The sequence below is a fragment of the Camelus bactrianus genome, chromosome 1 (genome assembly GCF_048773025.1).
Source record: "Camelus bactrianus isolate YW-2024 breed Bactrian camel chromosome 1, ASM4877302v1, whole genome shotgun sequence".
Lineage (NCBI taxonomy): Eukaryota > Metazoa > Chordata > Mammalia > Artiodactyla > Camelidae > Camelus > Camelus bactrianus.
Window position 1 is genome coordinate 47,948,942 of NC_133539.1, and position 16,597 is coordinate 47,965,538.

General features: G+C 39.5%; 1 protein-coding gene across 1 annotated transcript; it reads right to left on the minus strand.

Annotated features, from left to right (window-relative positions):
• Nucleotides 1-376: 376 nt before the first annotated feature.
• Nucleotides 377-10,040, minus strand: DPPA2 (developmental pluripotency associated 2). Its single transcript, XM_074364620.1, has 7 exons — nucleotides 9,961-10,040; nucleotides 7,006-7,156; nucleotides 5,406-5,566; nucleotides 5,256-5,309; nucleotides 4,423-4,681; nucleotides 2,667-2,862; nucleotides 377-553 (listed from the first exon to the last, which is right to left on the minus strand). Exons 1-7 carry the CDS (start codon nucleotides 9,982-9,984, stop codon nucleotides 445-447), a joined length of 954 nt encoding a protein of 317 aa, XP_074220721.1. The 5' UTR covers nucleotides 9,985-10,040; the 3' UTR covers nucleotides 377-444.
• Between the last annotated feature and the right edge of the window lie 6,557 nt (nucleotides 10,041-16,597).

A 16,597-nucleotide genomic window follows, 5' to 3' on the forward strand; every position in this document is an offset into this window, starting at 1 on the left:
AGGACAGAGCACGGCAAACATTGGGATGCAAGTCACTTTAGCTGTGGGATCTCCATATTCCTTTTTTTTTCCTCCCTTGATTACTAATAAGGAGATTGAATCAGTAATCAAAACACTTCCCAACAAACACAAGCCAGATGACTTCACAGGTGAATTCTAACAAACATTTGGGGTTTTTTAAATTTTGTTTTATTTTATTTTATTTGTGGTATTAATAGCAATAGCAGTTTTTGTTGTTGTTTTCAATAGATTTCTACATTTTTTCTAATTGAAGTAGAATTGGCATATAACATTATATTAGTTGCAGATGTACATATAGTAAATTTGATATTCGTATACACTACAAGTATAGACCAAGGTAAGTCTGTCACCATCATTACCATACAGTTACCCCCACTTCACCCATTTTGCCCACCCATCTATCCCTTCCCCTCTGGTAGTCATTTATTTTTTATTAGGACATGGCCCATCTAAGAGAAATGATGTTGATGTGTTCAAACTGCGTTTCTTCTTCTCCCCCAATGCACTTAATCTTTTCATTATTTTTTTATTCCTGTAAAGCAAGTTAGAAAAGAATTTTGAAAAACTGTTAGAATAAGATAGACCATTCCATACCACCCCTTAAAAGTGACCAATAAAATAAGAAATACACAAAATTCTGGGCTTTGAGTAGTTTGCCCCACCATTTAAGGATGGTGGGTAAAAAGATTTTATGTAGTAAACAAAGGAACAAGATTTTCCGTTTAGTATCAGGGCTCATATTCTGTATACTATCATTGGTTCTACTTCCTTTATCCTTATACCCACCCTTTCCTTCCCAAAGCTTCTCTGACATCCCCTCTCTATTCACACACACTCATGGCTTTTCCATTAAAAATTAAAAAGAAGAAAAAGAGAGGAAGGGCAGAAGGAAGGGAGGAAGAAGGGAGGGAGGGAGGAAGGAAAGAAGGAAGGGAGGAGGAAGGGAGGGAGGGAGGAAGGAAAGAAGGAAGGGAGGAAAGAAGGAAGGGAGGAAAGAAGGAAGGGAGGAAAGAAGGAAGGGAGGGAGGGAGGAAGGAAGGGTGGGAGGAAGGGAGGGAGACAAGCTCCCTTGATATTACTGCCTCAACTATCTGCTATCTCCTATGCTCTGCTCAGGTAGTAGAGATCATCAATATGACTGGTTCCCAGTCCTTCACATGCTCTACTCGGACTTATCACTATCACCTGACCCTCTCAACCTACTCACATAAAGCCTACCAATGACATCCCAAATTGACATTCCCAACAGCACTCAATCATAATCTTGCCAGGCCTTCTCACTGCCAACCACTTCCTTCTGAACCACTCTATCCAGTGCTTTCTTTTCTCATCTCCCCACCTCTAAATGCACTTTTTCAGTCTCTGTTGCTTACCTGCCACCAATATGCTGATTCTCTTTAAGGTTTCTTTCCTCTGTCCCTTCTAATTCCTACATATGTTTATGTTTAATTTGTATGTTAATGACTCCCGAAGATGTTTCTCTCTAACCCATACTTCTCTCTGAAAGTTAGACCCACATAAAGCATGTCCCACATGACATATTTTTTGCTGTTGAACTGAACTTCTACCTTTCCTCTAATAAGATGGCATCCTGTCCTCTATACTCCTACAACTCTTAAATTTGGCCCATTCCTCTCTAAATTCTTTGCCAATTTAATCATAAATTATATCTTTCCAGAATTATTAATCTCACCCTCTGTTTCTAGTCTCCATTGCAAGATTTCAATCTACTTCCTAAAAATAGACCCTTAATTTCCCTTCGCATCCATCTCACATCACCTCCACCCAATTCCACCATCAAAAGCTAAATTCTGCACTCATGGATGACAATTAGGAATTCTATGCCTATAGAAATTCCAAAGCACTGCTTATGTGTGTGCCCGATGTGCATTTTCTTGGATGGAGGGGATGTAATTATCATTATTTTCCCAAAACAGTCTATGTCCCAAAGGGGACTGAGAAATTATGACCCACAGGCTAACATATGAGGCCTTAATATAGATATGAACCCTTCAATAGTCTGCTCCTTCTCTTCCCAGGCTTATTTGTCAATAAGATTCAATCATGTCGACTTATTTGCAATCTCTAAGTATGTCATATTCTTCCATTTCCATGTATTGTTATGGGTTGTTTCCACTACCAAAATGCCCTAATTGTTACCTGGTTACGGGTAAGCTCTTCCTCAATGCATGTAATTCCTTCTGAATTGTCCCTGAACTACTCCAATATAGGTACTACCCATATATTTTCATAGCATCTCTTACTCATTTTCATTCCAGCGTACTGCATGGGTTTTGTCTTACGAATTTTTTTATCCCCTCCTAAGTATCTGACACAGAGTAAGAAATCTTAATTTTTTTCTTTCTTAAAACAGATCTCTCTAGAATTGAGGCTGTTAAGGTCGTAACCTATCAAATACTTTAAGATTGTTAAGAAGAAGCCACATTTATCTGAGTTCTAATCCACTACTACTTTGCCTGATCTATATGGCAAAATTAAGAAAACAGTATGTTTGCCCTCTGCCTTCTCCTACTAAATTATTCAGAGATCCACCTAGACATCTACTTTTCTGTGTATCATACTTAGAAAGCACCTAGACATCTACCTTTCTGTGTATCATACTTAGAAAGACACTTAAGGGTTACCTCTTAGCACATTCAGGGCATAACATATTATCTTCCAGGTGTGGGGATGGGAAAGTGCAGGCAGGTAGCAGGAAGAGAGAGATCATCCTCCTGGGAGTGTTTGGAACCCAGGCCTGACCTGCATGGAACTGCAGGCGAACCCAGCCTTCTGTGTCTGCCAGGAGAGGCCTGCCGTGGACCACGCACCACCTGACACCTGGGCCGGGGAAAGAGAAGCAACTATAAACTGCTAAGGTCAGGTACCAGCACCCCAATCCAACCCCTCAGCAAGTCACTCTTGATTTTGCTCTTATATTCTGTTGATGAATCAGCTGAATGAGAAGCATGAAGAATGCAGAACAAAACACACTATAATCTAACGTCACAAATTACACAGCACAAGGAATAATAATAATTAAGTTTTGGGAAAATCTGCTTTGTGTTCAGGATTTTGCTAAGTGGTTTACATGTATTCAAACATATATTCTTAAGAATGTTAGTAATATTTACCTTCTATTTCCTTTAATTTACAAGTGGGGTAAGTGAAGCTTATATTGTTAAAATATCATAATTTTCCCAGAACCAAGACATGGATCTAGGTATTCTGGCTCACAGTCCACTGGCCTAACCACTACCTTGTACTGCCTCAACTATAGGAAACACGCAAAAGGATCTTTGTTTAAAAGTCTAAGGAAAAATCTGACGGGGGAGATGGGATATTTGAGAGACAACAGAGTAAGTCTTATAGTTATCAAGTGTCTGAAATTGAGAGAAAGGAGCAGTCACTGTGGGCTTAACATCTATAAAATCTTCCCAGTCAGGCTGTACAACAAGAGTAGAGATTATGTGCGTTTAGCACAGTTTGCCCCGTGGCCAGGCATACTCCTGGACCCCTGCAGGTACTTAGTAACTGCTGAATGAAGAGCAGCTAAAAGGATGAGTAAACCTGAGGCGCTATTAACAGGCCAGTTTTGGCTCTGTCTTCTTTTTAGCTGGCTTCTCTGTGTAATGAACAGAGTGCTTTACCACACAAGTCAGTCCCAAATAAAAGAGGATCTAAGACACTTCTGGAAATGGAGTGGAGAGAGGAAAAGAATTCAAGGCATGTAAAAGGATGACTTTGTGCTGGCCTGAGGTAGGGTCTGCTGGAGATGAAAACAAAAATATCAAAGAGAAAGGAACAGGAAATGGAAAATGATGAGACTAAGTTATTCTCCGGGTTCCTTAAGAGGACAGGGGGCCCAAACATTTTAAGTATGCTGCCTACTTTAAATATGCCGAGCTGTATCCCATAAGCCTCACGATCGTTCTGTGAAGGAGGGTGGTAGAGATCATTTCATTCGCCGGGGTACCAGCGCTTACGCTAAGTAGCTTACGCTGAGTAAGCTGTCAGTGCCACATACTTAGGAAGTGGCATAAGACAAGGATTTGATCCAAAGCTGTTTAATTCTAACACCATCTTACTATGTCATGAAAGCCCTGAGGAAGGAAATGAAAAAGGGAAGACCTCAGGCTGTGGCTGACCACATTATGCTTTCTTCCCACCTTGGACTTGTGCTTAGCAGCGGGGAAGGGTTCCACTCAGTTACCTGACGCAGAGAACCATTCAGGCAAACCTCGGCTATCTGTCAGTCACAGCATAAGCCCTTGGTGAGCCTAATATCCAATCTGCAGATATTTTAACTAACTCTTTCCCTTTCACTACCGTCAGTATTGGACTAATAGAAGTGCACCTTCTTTCTCCGGCATCATGCTCACTTTATAAGGCTGATCTTACCAGCGGCTTGTGGCAGAAAAGTCTCCACAGAAGAAGGAACCGGACGTGAATTCACAGCCTTAGACTGAACGGCTCTTGCGGCGATTCTTGCCCATGCTGCCAACATAGCTTCCTGAGCTGAAGTTATCACTTCAACCACGTTGGTCCCTTCCTCCCTCTCGCTCCTCTTACTTTTCCCAGTGCTTGCTCTCTTGGTCACCATTTTGTGTTTCCTTGAACATGACTGCAATCTGGCCTCCTGTGATGACTGAGGAACATACTGCAAATGGAATTCACGATGAGCATTCAGGGAAGTTCTATGGCCCTAAAGACGTTTGGGTCGATTTTATCATTCCTTATACACGACCCATGAATGTTAGTGCGGGAAAGGTTCAGGAATGTTAGTTCCCTTAGAGCAGCAGTTCTCAACTAGGAGGAATTTTTGATTGCTAAAACTCTGTGTAGGGAGTGGGGGTTGACACTCAGTGGGTAGAGGCCAGGGATATTTAGGCTGCTAAACATCCTGAAAAACAAAGCAGGGGGAAGGGTATAGTTCAGTGGTAGAATACATGCCTAGCATGCACAAGGTCTTGGGTTCAATCCCCAGTACCTCCATCCAAAAAAATACGTAAGTACATGAAGGTAATTACCTCCTCCCACCCCCCCCTACAAAAAAAAAATCAGAGGGAAGCACCCCCACCCCAAAAAAACAAAAAAGAAATTATTTGGCCCAAAATGTTCAACTGTTTTGGTTGAAAAACCTTGTCTTCATGGTACAACATTAATGGAGGTGGCGGTGGGAGAGGAGGAAAAATTCACAATCAGAACTTAACGTCACCACACTCCTCACTCACCTGATTTTTTCCAGGATAAGCATGTTTCTGGAGTCTCAGATAAACCTCTACTTTCTAGGGGAATTAAGAAGGGAAATAAAAATTAAAAGCTAGCAGAGCTTCCTTCCCATGCTTGTTGCAAGCACCAGAGAGTCCCACCCATGCACTCACCTTTCCATCTGTACTTAAATTAAGTTGTTGGCACCAGTTCCGCAAAGTGTCCCGACTCACTTTGTTAACTGGAGGCAAAGTGGTTGGCAAGGGAAAGATGGGTTTACTACAGCTAGATTTGGGGCATGCTTTGAACTGTTCATTCACTTGAGGAAGATGAACTGATAAAAAAAGAGAGAACCAAAGTAGTAATCATTTAATATTTTTAAGATCTTTTATAATTTTACAGAGTTCTTACTTATTTCTCACCACCTAATTTGCACATATGCATATCAAATATTTTTCCTCATCTTACAAATAAGGTAATAGATTCAGGAATTAAAGGTTGCCTGAGATAACAGCACCATTAAAATGGCAGACTTAGGATTCAGATCCATGCTTTAAAATTCTCAATTCCATGTTTTTCACACTACATACAGAAACCTGTTTTCTGTAGCCATCAACAACCAACTGGATAGAACATTATGTTGAATTGCTCCTCCAAAATATCTAGATGTTGGATCACAAAATATTAGCTGTCCCTACATAAATAATTAAAACCACCCCAACCAACATGGTCCTCCATTCTGTCATTCTGCCTCATTTTTCTCTACAGAGAAAATATACCCTGTCTCACATCACTTTGCTGAGCTCTAACTTGTCACTATCTACTTCATCTTCAGGTCCCCATTACTGGGCCCCAAAATAAAATTATTTTGAAAATACATATTCAATGCCTTTATAGAAAGCCGTGAGAATAAGGGTCATGGTATTTGATCAGTAATTATTTACCAAGCAAAAGACTAGATGTTTTTCAAAATTATTTAGTCTCCCAATATTTAGACCAAATTTAGACCAAATACCATATGCTCTTGCTTATATGTGGAATCTAAAAAAAGCCGAACTCAGAAATGGAGAGTTTATTAGTGATTACAAGGAACTTGGGGGTGGCAGAAATGAGGAGATTTGGATCAAAGGGTACAAATTTTCAGTTATAAGATGAATAAGTTCTGGGGATCTGATATATAGCATAGTGACTATAGTTAACAATACTATATTGTATTCTTTATAGTTGATAAGAATAAATCTTAAGTGTTCTTACCACAAGGAGGGAAAAGAGCTAACTGTGTGAGGTGATGGATGTGTTAATTAACTTTCTTTTGGTAATCACTTTGCAGTATATACGTATATCAATCATCACATTGTACACCTTAAAATTACACAATTACACAAGGTTATGTGCCAATTATACCTCAAAAAGCTAGGAGAAACTATTTGGTCTTCATAAGGGGTATGTAAAAAATGTGTTCACTAAAATGGAGAGAAGACTGAGCTTCATGGCTTAAGAATGTGAGCTTATACCTAGCTGCCCCGTAAGATCCTGCTCTGACCGAAGCACTCCACGGACCTATTTTTTATATCTTCTTACAAGCTGGACAGTACATGATGCTTAGCAAATGAGAAGTATGAGTGTCTGAGAAATCTCTTACCACAGATAATCAAGGCGAGATTTAAGCCAGGTGTTGTATAGTCAAAGGATAGAGGAAGAAAAACGTTACTTTTCCTGGGCTTCCCAGAGCTGGCAGAGCAGCAAACTGAGATAACCCTGTTGTCCTCATACCTTGATCGTTTGTACTCAGTGGCTCCAGGTCGGCTTCTGAAGTTGAAGAAATACCTGGTTCCATTTGATACTCTTCAACAATTTCTTCATTAACTGGAACTAATGTAAGAACCACATTTTCTTCTTCATCTAATGCCTCCTCAAAGAAATTCTGGAAAAGAAAGGGTCAATCATTGATTCTCATTTGATGCTGTGCAACTAAAATGTTTACTTTCATGATGCAACTAATGAATAAACTGAGAAGTGGCAGGGGCAGTGGTGGAGGGGGTATAGGTAAGTGGTTTACAGCGTGGCTTAGCTTGCATGAGGTCCTGGGTTCAATCTCCAGTACCTCCATTCTAAAAAAAAGAAGTGAAAAAACTGAGAAGCCAATAGTGAGATAGAGAGACGATTGAGGTTTCTTGAATTTGATTTTGATTAGTGGACCCTCTATTAGATAAGGGAAGCAACGAGGAAGTGGGCAAAAGCAGATTTACATACGGGTGATAAGCGGAAGTTAAAGAGCAGAGCTTGGTTTGGGGAAACCGTTTCCTACATGGCCTTCCTCTCCAACAGCTAAAACTCCAAATACTTTCATTTTAGCTCCTAAATCTGTGTGGAAGGTGTTTCTGCCTTGCCATCTTCTTTCATGTGTTTCAAGCTGTCATCAACTTTCACTGGCAGGTGTAATAATCTCCTGTTATTCCCAAACCCATTCTAACCCCTCTCTGCAGACAACTCTCCTGTTTGTTTAAAATATTTCAGTGGCTTATCATTGCTATTCAAGTTAAAGATAAAACTCCCTCATGTAACCTGCAAATTCTTGAACATTCAGCCCCTGCCTACCTTTCCAGTTTAAGATCCCTGAACTTTCTGAGCTTCAGCCATACCAACCTTATTTCAGCCTCATGACATGAGAGGAGCAAATATATGTTTTACTCTCCATTGCAATCACAGGGCTCACACAGTGCCCAGCAGAATGGACGTTTAACATTCTTTTAATGATTTAATGAATAAGAGACAACGTGGATAGGTAGAAACTGATTTCACTGGTTTTGTACAGTACACATGCACTATGGTAGGAGCTTTCTGTGTTTCTCTCATTTAATCCTATAACATACTTGTAGTAATTTGTTAGCTTTCCTACTTTACAAATTAGTCAGCTGACTGTCAGAAATTAAAAGACCAATGCCGTAGTCACATATGCTTAAGTTTCTTAGCTTTTCCTCTCAAGTCCAAGGGTGAACAAATTCCATTCCAGCCTTGTTGTAATACTCCTCTCAGAATGGCCAAGAGCTGATGGGCCATGTCCTTCCCCCTGCCTAATCTCTTCAATGACTTCCCCTTGCTCTCATGCTTTCAGTGATTTTGCATTTGCATGCCACTTTTTCAAAGCACTCCTGTACATTCTTCCCTGGTCAGCTTAAAAAAAATTGACATTATGGGGGGATTAGAGGTAAGTGGGGACTCAAAGCAGCTAGATGACTTGCCCATAATCATATACTAAATATGGATCAATTTAGTCCTCTAGCCTGGAATAGAGGTCCTTGTAAATACCTATGAAATTTATTCAATTTATTTTCTCCTCTAGTCCAGGACTACCCAACCCTAGTCAGGAACCCATTTGGTACCAAGGCCATTGGAAAGTTAGTTACTTCATACACACAGAGGAAAGAAACCAACTAGTCACTTCACTTTCCGACCTTATCCACATTACCCTACCTCACTTTCTTTTTCCTGTAGCTCTCCATTTCTTTACCGTTTTATCTTGCCCAGCTAAAACACGACTTTTGACAAAATGAATCTCTTACTTTGGAGCAAAAATATTTAGTTTCTCCTTTTCACTTTCACGCAAATATATACAAAGCCACAATCATGTGAAAGAAAGGTAATAATCCTCAGCCATAAAAAGGAATTGAAACAATGCCACTTGTGGCAACATGGATGGAACTAGAGATTATCATATTAAGTTAGAAAAACAAATATCATATAATATCACTTACATGTGGAATCTAAAAAAAGATACAAATTTTATTTACAAACCAGAAATAGACTCAGGACGTAGAAAACAAACTATGGTTACCAAAGGGGAAAGGGGGAGGAGGGCTAAGATAGAAGTTTGGGATTAACAATTACACATTACCATATACAAAACAGATAAACAACAAGGACCTACTGTATAGCACAGGGAACTATATTCAATTTCCTGAAAAGAGCTATAATGGAAAAGAACCTGAAAAAATATACATATATATGTATATGTATAACTGAATCACTTAGCTGTACACCTGAAATTAACATTTGTAAAATCAACTACAGTTCAATTAAAAAATTTTTAACAAAAAAAAATTTATTACATTGGAAAAAAAAAAGAAAAATAATAATCCACTTGCAAAGAGGAGGTTCCCTGTTGGAGATTTCTTACATTCAGAAAGACTCATGACAAGAGGGAAATACGGGGTTTGGGAATAGCTCCGTGGTAGAGCGCATGCTTAGCAGTGCTGGGTTCCATCTCCAGTACCTCCGTTAAAAGAAAGAAAGAAAAGAAAGAAAGAAAGAAAAGAAAGAAAGAAAAGAAAGAAAAAAAGAAAGAAAGAAAGAAAGAAAGAAAGAAAGAAAGAAAGAAAGAAAGAAAGAAAGAAAGAAAGAAAGAAAGAAAGAAAGAAGGAAAGAAGGAAAGAAAGAAAGAAAGAAAGAAAGAAAGAAAGAAAGAAAGAAAGAAAGAAAGAACGAACTATAAGTGAGCTCTGGAAAGGCTTTAAAAAGTGAACCTGGGGGGAGGGTATAGCTAAAGGGGTAGAGCACATGCTTAGCATACACAAGGTCCTGGGTTCAATCCCCAGTACCTCCTCTAAAAGTAAATAAGTAAAAAAATTATCGAGTAAATAAGTAAACCTAATTATCTACCCCCACCCCCTCAAAAAAAAGAAAAAAAGGTGAATCTGGCAAAATTATTTATATTCAAACTAAACTTACCTTCTCGTAATCTGAGCAGTCCATTTAGAGGAACTCAGAGAAAAGCAAAGCCAGCAACGTTAAGGATATCTGCAGTTCAGTCCTTTTTAACCTGAGGGTTTCTAGCACTCCTTTTATAAGCAAATGTCTCCTTCTACTTCCTGTTTCCCAGAAGAGCTGTTTCCATCTTCCTCTTTTTCTCCTGCCTCTTAATCTGACAGTCTGATAATTTCATCAGTTTTTTATCTAGTCTTGTCTATTAGGTGAGAGTTAAATTATTGGGTAATTAATATCATTCTTAATTTTTAAAAAAATTTTGGTCTTTACTCCTTTAAGGCGAGACAGAAGAAAACTGAAAATGACAAACAGTTGCTGACAAGTTACAAATGAATAAACAATATTTGTAAACAATATTGGTGATGAATGATGTTTTGTAGCAGGAACAGGAGATTTAGAGGTATTTTATAGTTGATTTATACCGATGGGTGTGTCACTCACTGGGAGATTAGATTTAGATTGTAAGGGTTGGATAACATGATCTATCCTGGACCTAGTTCTAAAAACAAAATTTAAGCTTGCAGTAATGGTGAGCTGAGTAGAACGGAAGGGTTTGGCTATTCAAAATAAGAACAGCAAGAGTCAAAACACTAAGGCAAGTGATACACTAATGAATGCAGGAGAAGAAACTGCAAGAACTTGGGGACTGCTTGAAGATAATGTTGGAGGCAGGATATAACAAGGCATGAGGCTGGAGAAGTCACAGATGTTTTCATTGGTCACCCTAGGAGCCAGAATTACTAAAGGAAAATATTCACAAACAACATAGCAGCACTGGAATCCACTGGTCTCATAGTGGCCTTTCTCTGCCACTAGGAGAATAACCTCGTCCATCAGTCTCAGGACCCAGAGAGCCTGGGTGAGTTTAATTTAGTACTATATCATATTCAAAGTGCCAGGGAGTTTACTGAAGAGTTGATTGGAAAAATAAACTATGATAGTCCACCGCAGACCTTCAGAATCAGATCCTTGAGGGCAGGACCCAGGAATCTGTGCTTCAACAAGCCCTCAGGGTAGTTCTTCTGCACCTAAAATCTATCAACATTGATTAGATCAGGGTGTGACCAAATGGTTTTGGATTAGGCAGACTATGGCTGGAATCCTGGCTCCTCCCTTCCAGGAAAGAAACTGAATCTGTAGTGGAGATTCAACCCAGAAAGCACTCCTCTCCCAACTTGGGTGTGGCCCCACCTGACAAGTTTTTTTCTGGATGATTTAGAGAGGAGTTGACCTGGTAGCCTGAACTGATTCCAGTGCTTTAGGTTAGGATAGAATTTAAGTGGGAAGACCATTTGTTAGTTTCTTTTTAAAGCATTTATTATAATATAATTATTTTATTTATTTTCTTGGGTTTTTCCTCCTGCTTTTTGAAATTATTACATTACAGGAAAGTTCAAACATAAAAGTAGACAGTAATGTCACCAACCCTCATGGAGCCATCCATCATCCAGCTTCAATAACTATTGACTCCCTGCCAGTCTGATTTCATCTAAATCACCATCTAGACCCCTCCCCTGGGTTATTTTGAAGGCAGTACCAGACCTCATACTTTTCACTTATAAATTCAGGGGGGAAAAGTCTTTCTCTAACTATAATCACAATATCATTTTCATATCTAAAAATAATTTGAAATAATTATTTAATATTATCAAACTATTCAGCCTATCTAAATATCTAGCAGTATTTAAATATGCAATTGTCTCATATACTTTCCCGCATTTTCTTGTTTTAACAATCTGTTGGAATCAGGATCTAGATAAGGGCTACACACTGTCATTAGATACATGCCTTAAGTTTTCTTTAATCTGAATATTCTCCCTCTGTTTTTTATTTTCCTCACGAATTTTGTTGTTGTTGTTGTTTAAAGAATTATGTGAATTTCCTGTAGTTTTCTATCTGGATTTTGCTAATTTCATTTATTCCTCCATTTTAGGGTATTCTTTTGTCCTCTGTGTTTACTATAAAAGGGCTTGACCAGATTCAGCTCAGGGACTGATTTTTTTGTTGTTTTTTTTTTAACAAGAACACTTTCCTTTCTCTTCACTCATCTGACTCCTTTAAACTTATTTTTAATTGAAGTACATTTGACATGTAACATTGTGTAAACTTAAACTATACAACATATTATTTGATTCATTTGTATATCATAATACTATTGCCTTTGTAGCAATAATTAGCATTCTATTACTCTTTAAGGTTAAATGCCAATTTCCTGAAGGGACCCTAAAAGAGTTTGCTCTTGTTACTCTCACACGTTTCCTTCATATAATTCATTTAAATGTGTAAATCTGTATATATTTCCCATTTTGCTTATTTAACTTCATCTCCCCTAACATACAGCAGACACCAGAGAGCAGTGGTCTACCTGGAGCATTGCACTGTGTCTGGCTCAGAACAGAGACTAGATCAATGCTAGTGCTTCATACTGCATCAGCTTCCACTTTTCCCCTTCATGACACCAATCCCCTTTTGTGCTGCTGCTCTAAAGAATACGGTGAACACTGATAACAGACTGACCTGACTCTCCTACCAGACTGTGACACTTTGAAGTTCTCAGACTCATCTTTATTCTCCCCATGCTCAGCTCAGTGCCTGGGCAGAGAAAACTCTTAATTAGGTGCAACAAAGGACTTTTAAATCATGTTGAACCAACTTCAGTTTCAGGCTCAGTATATACCTCAAAACTCAAAAGCAGCCACTAATGGATGCTAAGCTATAAAAAATAACCTAGACTGTAAGGTACAGATTTTAAAAAGAAAGAAAAAATTGTTTATGAATATTAGCATCCTAATATTTATTCCAATAATAGACAATGGTTCTGAAATAAAAATGAATTACCTATTTCAAGTGTATTTTATTTACTATATGGTAAATTAAATATTTAAATGCGTGTGTTTCTTGTTTAGATAAGTGCTTTTCAAAAGCTTTTTTTTTAATGAGAGAAACATGCTCTATAATAGTAAATGTTTGTGGAGCACTAATACAAATCATAAAAGTGGAGCAACTCTGATTGAAAATTAAAAGCCCATAAGACATCCCACAGAACCCTAACTTTCTGAGAAACAGTTTAGAAATTCTGGTTCACTATCTTTACCAAGTGGAAGGAACAGCTACTGAGTTCTTCAGTTTTCTGAGTAGAAAATGAAAGTTGCACTCTGAAAAATGTTCTCAAGTTTGCCATGTCCTTCATTTCAAGAAATTCCCACTTTCAAGGACTATTGAAAATTCATTTCTACTTTAAAGCAGTGGTTACAGATCTTCACCTTCTGATTGAGAATAAATGAGCATTTTTGCTTTTTTTCTTTTGAGAAAATAACTTCTGTATCATGAAGCAACAGTCATGACTAGGAGAATCTTAAATTCAGAATCCAGATCAGTAGGGTCTCTCCTCTGTTCTGTATAAATCAGAGCAGGTGGTTAGGACAGAGCACAGTGTCCGGGGAAATAAGACAGGGAGAGCAACTTTTGATGAATGGACAAGGATTTGATTTGGCTGTAGATTCTCCAATAATAGTTGCAAATTTAGGTTTAACTCCACCAGCAATTACCCTTGGCAAGTCAAACCAAGTTTTTTTCCTATCCTCCTCTTTCCATATTAAATCCATACTGCATTTTCAAGATCTGTTTCCTTTGAGACAGATGGAGTGCATGTGAAACATGTTGGAGCTGGAAAGCTCAATTCACGTTGTCCTCTTGAAGTGGCTGCCAATTGGTGCGAAGAAATTTTGGACTCCTGAGCAATTGCCACTATATGAGGACTGTGAATGACAAAGGATGGGGACCCAGGCCAAGCAAAGCAAACTAAAGTCACTCCCTCCTAAGTCCCTAGAAGTCACTCACTTTCTGAATTTTCTACCTCTCACTCTTTACAAGTTCTACCTAACTAGCACACAAACATTTTTTAGCTCGTCCCACTTAAAACAAAACACACATCTCTTTTGACGCTATCATTTTACTTAACTACTGCTCTCTCCCTTCTTTGACTGTTCAAATTTTTTAACATAACTTCTTACTCTATCTAGTTCCTTTCCATCCTGGTCTCATGGTTTTTCTGGCTTCTCTTCCCCACCTAACTCCTAAAACACTGCTGTCCCATGGGGTTCATTTCTCTGCCCTTGACCATGCTTCATGCTTTCCTAGAGCAGCCTCACCCATTTTTCCAAATTCAACTTCCACCTACATGCTGACTCCCATATATGTATTTCTAGCCCAATTTTTTGTCTGCATTATTGACCCAAGTTTTGGAGTATCCTGCATACACTTCAAACATATTAGAAAACTAAACTCAGTGTCATTGCTATCAACTTTTCACCTTCTGTATTCCTTCTCTTTTGAGATGTATTATTATCCATCTAGTAATCTAAAGGCAGGAACATAGCAACTACTTACGAGACTCCTTCTCCTTACACTCCAATAGGTCAAAGTCCTACAGGTCAAACATGTACACATCTTGCTTGATTTTGTCTCTCCTGTGATTCTGCTGCCATTGCCTTATTTATTGGCTCGAGCATCTCTAATCAGTTGTTGAAATCTCTCACTGACCATATTACCTCCCAGCCGACCCATTCTTGATGCTACAAAATACTGATTATATGCTACCTCAAGCCGAGTCATGACTAGGGGAAAGTAGGATCTATGCACAGCAGGGTGGAATAGGAACCAGTTCCAGGGGTGGCCTTCCCACTATGGTAGCTCTTATCCCACAGGCCAAGGACCCAATGTGGGGTTACTTCAACTGTCAAGTATATCAACTCCAATGGTACATTCAGAGATTGGGACAATCATCCCTGGGTTTGTTCATAAAACCAGTGGGCCTCCTTTAGCTAGGTCTCCAGTTATAATTGGACTCCTTTATGCCTCCAATCTAACAAAAAGGGGAGCATGGTGACAATCTGAGCACCAAAGTCAATTCATACCCTGTGTCCAATAGTCCTCAAAATGTCTCATTTCTCTTTTCCAGTGTAGTCACATGGTTAACTGGCTGTTTCCCTTTGAAGGAAGGACTGGGGGAATCAGTATAAGGAATACTTGTTGTGGTGTTTATAGAGTCCTTCTTGCCAAGAAGCCAGCCATCTCACTACCTAGTGGGTTCTGGATCTGGAAGTCAGCTCAGGTCTGAGAGCTGAGTAAAAGACTGTGACTTCTTACTAGAGTGCTCTCAGCCTCCTGCTCCTCCATTCTTGACTTCTGACTGTAGATGTTAAGGCGCATCCTTTTCCACAATAGTTACATGTATCAAATCATTATGTTGTACACTTTAAACTTGTACAATGTCATATGTCAATTTTATCTCAGTAAAACTAGGAAAAATTAGAAGTGTTTACTTTCCAAAATTGAAAAAAAAAAAAAAAAAAAGAATAGAAGCACCCTTGCTGGCTGCCCGTCTACTTCACCCCTAGGGACGCCATGCTCTGTTAGCCATCTCCACAGCCCCCTGTGAATCAAGCCCCCTTGGCTGCCCTCCAGCCCTCCTGGCCCTTGCAGCCTGCTGGTTTCTGCTGGTTAAATGCCACCATCTGACTCGTTTACTTCAGGGACCATCATCCCCAGAATGACACTAATAAGCCCAGTTCCACGACTGCCTCACCTACCATCAGCCTTGTCTTCAGAGGACCACTGACCTTCTCAGCATTCCTGGCACCCCTTCTGCAGCATGTTTCTGATGGCCTCGGTGGACGCTGGGGAATACCTCTGGTGGGTGTCCGGAGTCACAGAACTTGTTCATCTTTGCAGGCCCACGTTCATCGGCCTCTTTGCTCCTTCCTCTGTCCTCTGCCAGGGCAGCTTGGGCATTTACACTTTGCTCAGTGCTGGCTGTCACTTTCCCCAGACCTCTCAGAAGCATCCTAGCTGTGAATTTGTCCCATCTCCTAGGATCCTTGCTAGAATCTTAAGTCCTGAAAAAGGAGTAATTGTCCCCCAAGACTATAAATTCTTGCTTATCTAGTGTTGTATTCCAGCCCTTTTGATCAATTGCTTTCAAAATGTAACCCAAGAATTACTCCCCTAACTCCTGCCAGTACATTGGCTAATGTCTGTAGATTCTTTGGTGTATATTCTCTTTCCTGCCTTGCCAGGCTCATCGCTCCCTTAGCTGGGTTTTGAGAATTTAATTCTCAGTTATTGGCCTACTAGCTGGGAGAGGAGTTTGGAGAATTTTTGAAGGGAGCACCTGTTATTGTTACCTTTGATGGGGAGGGACCTGTGCAGCATCCTCCAGCGTACAAGTAGTGTTTGCTCTTACTAGGGAACTGAGGACCAACTCTGCAAAGTCTGAGAACTCATAGGGCTCTACAGAACTGACACTCCCAGGGACACCCACTCCAATATCTCTGCCTGATCTTTCAGGGTCTGAGATTTTTCCCAGTCAGGCTGCTGACTTTAGCATAACAGACCTGCCTTTGCTAAAATTGTAAGTCTCTGTATCTCTCCAACTTTAGCTATTAGAGCTTTTGTCTGCTGTTCAGCTGTGTCTGTTCACCTAACAACAGGAGGAATGGGCCTCTGTAATTTACTAGGGGCCCTTTGGCGTGCACATACATCTCATATTTAGTCTTCCAATACGTGTTAATGGCCTTCAGCTTCTCATTATCCCATTGAT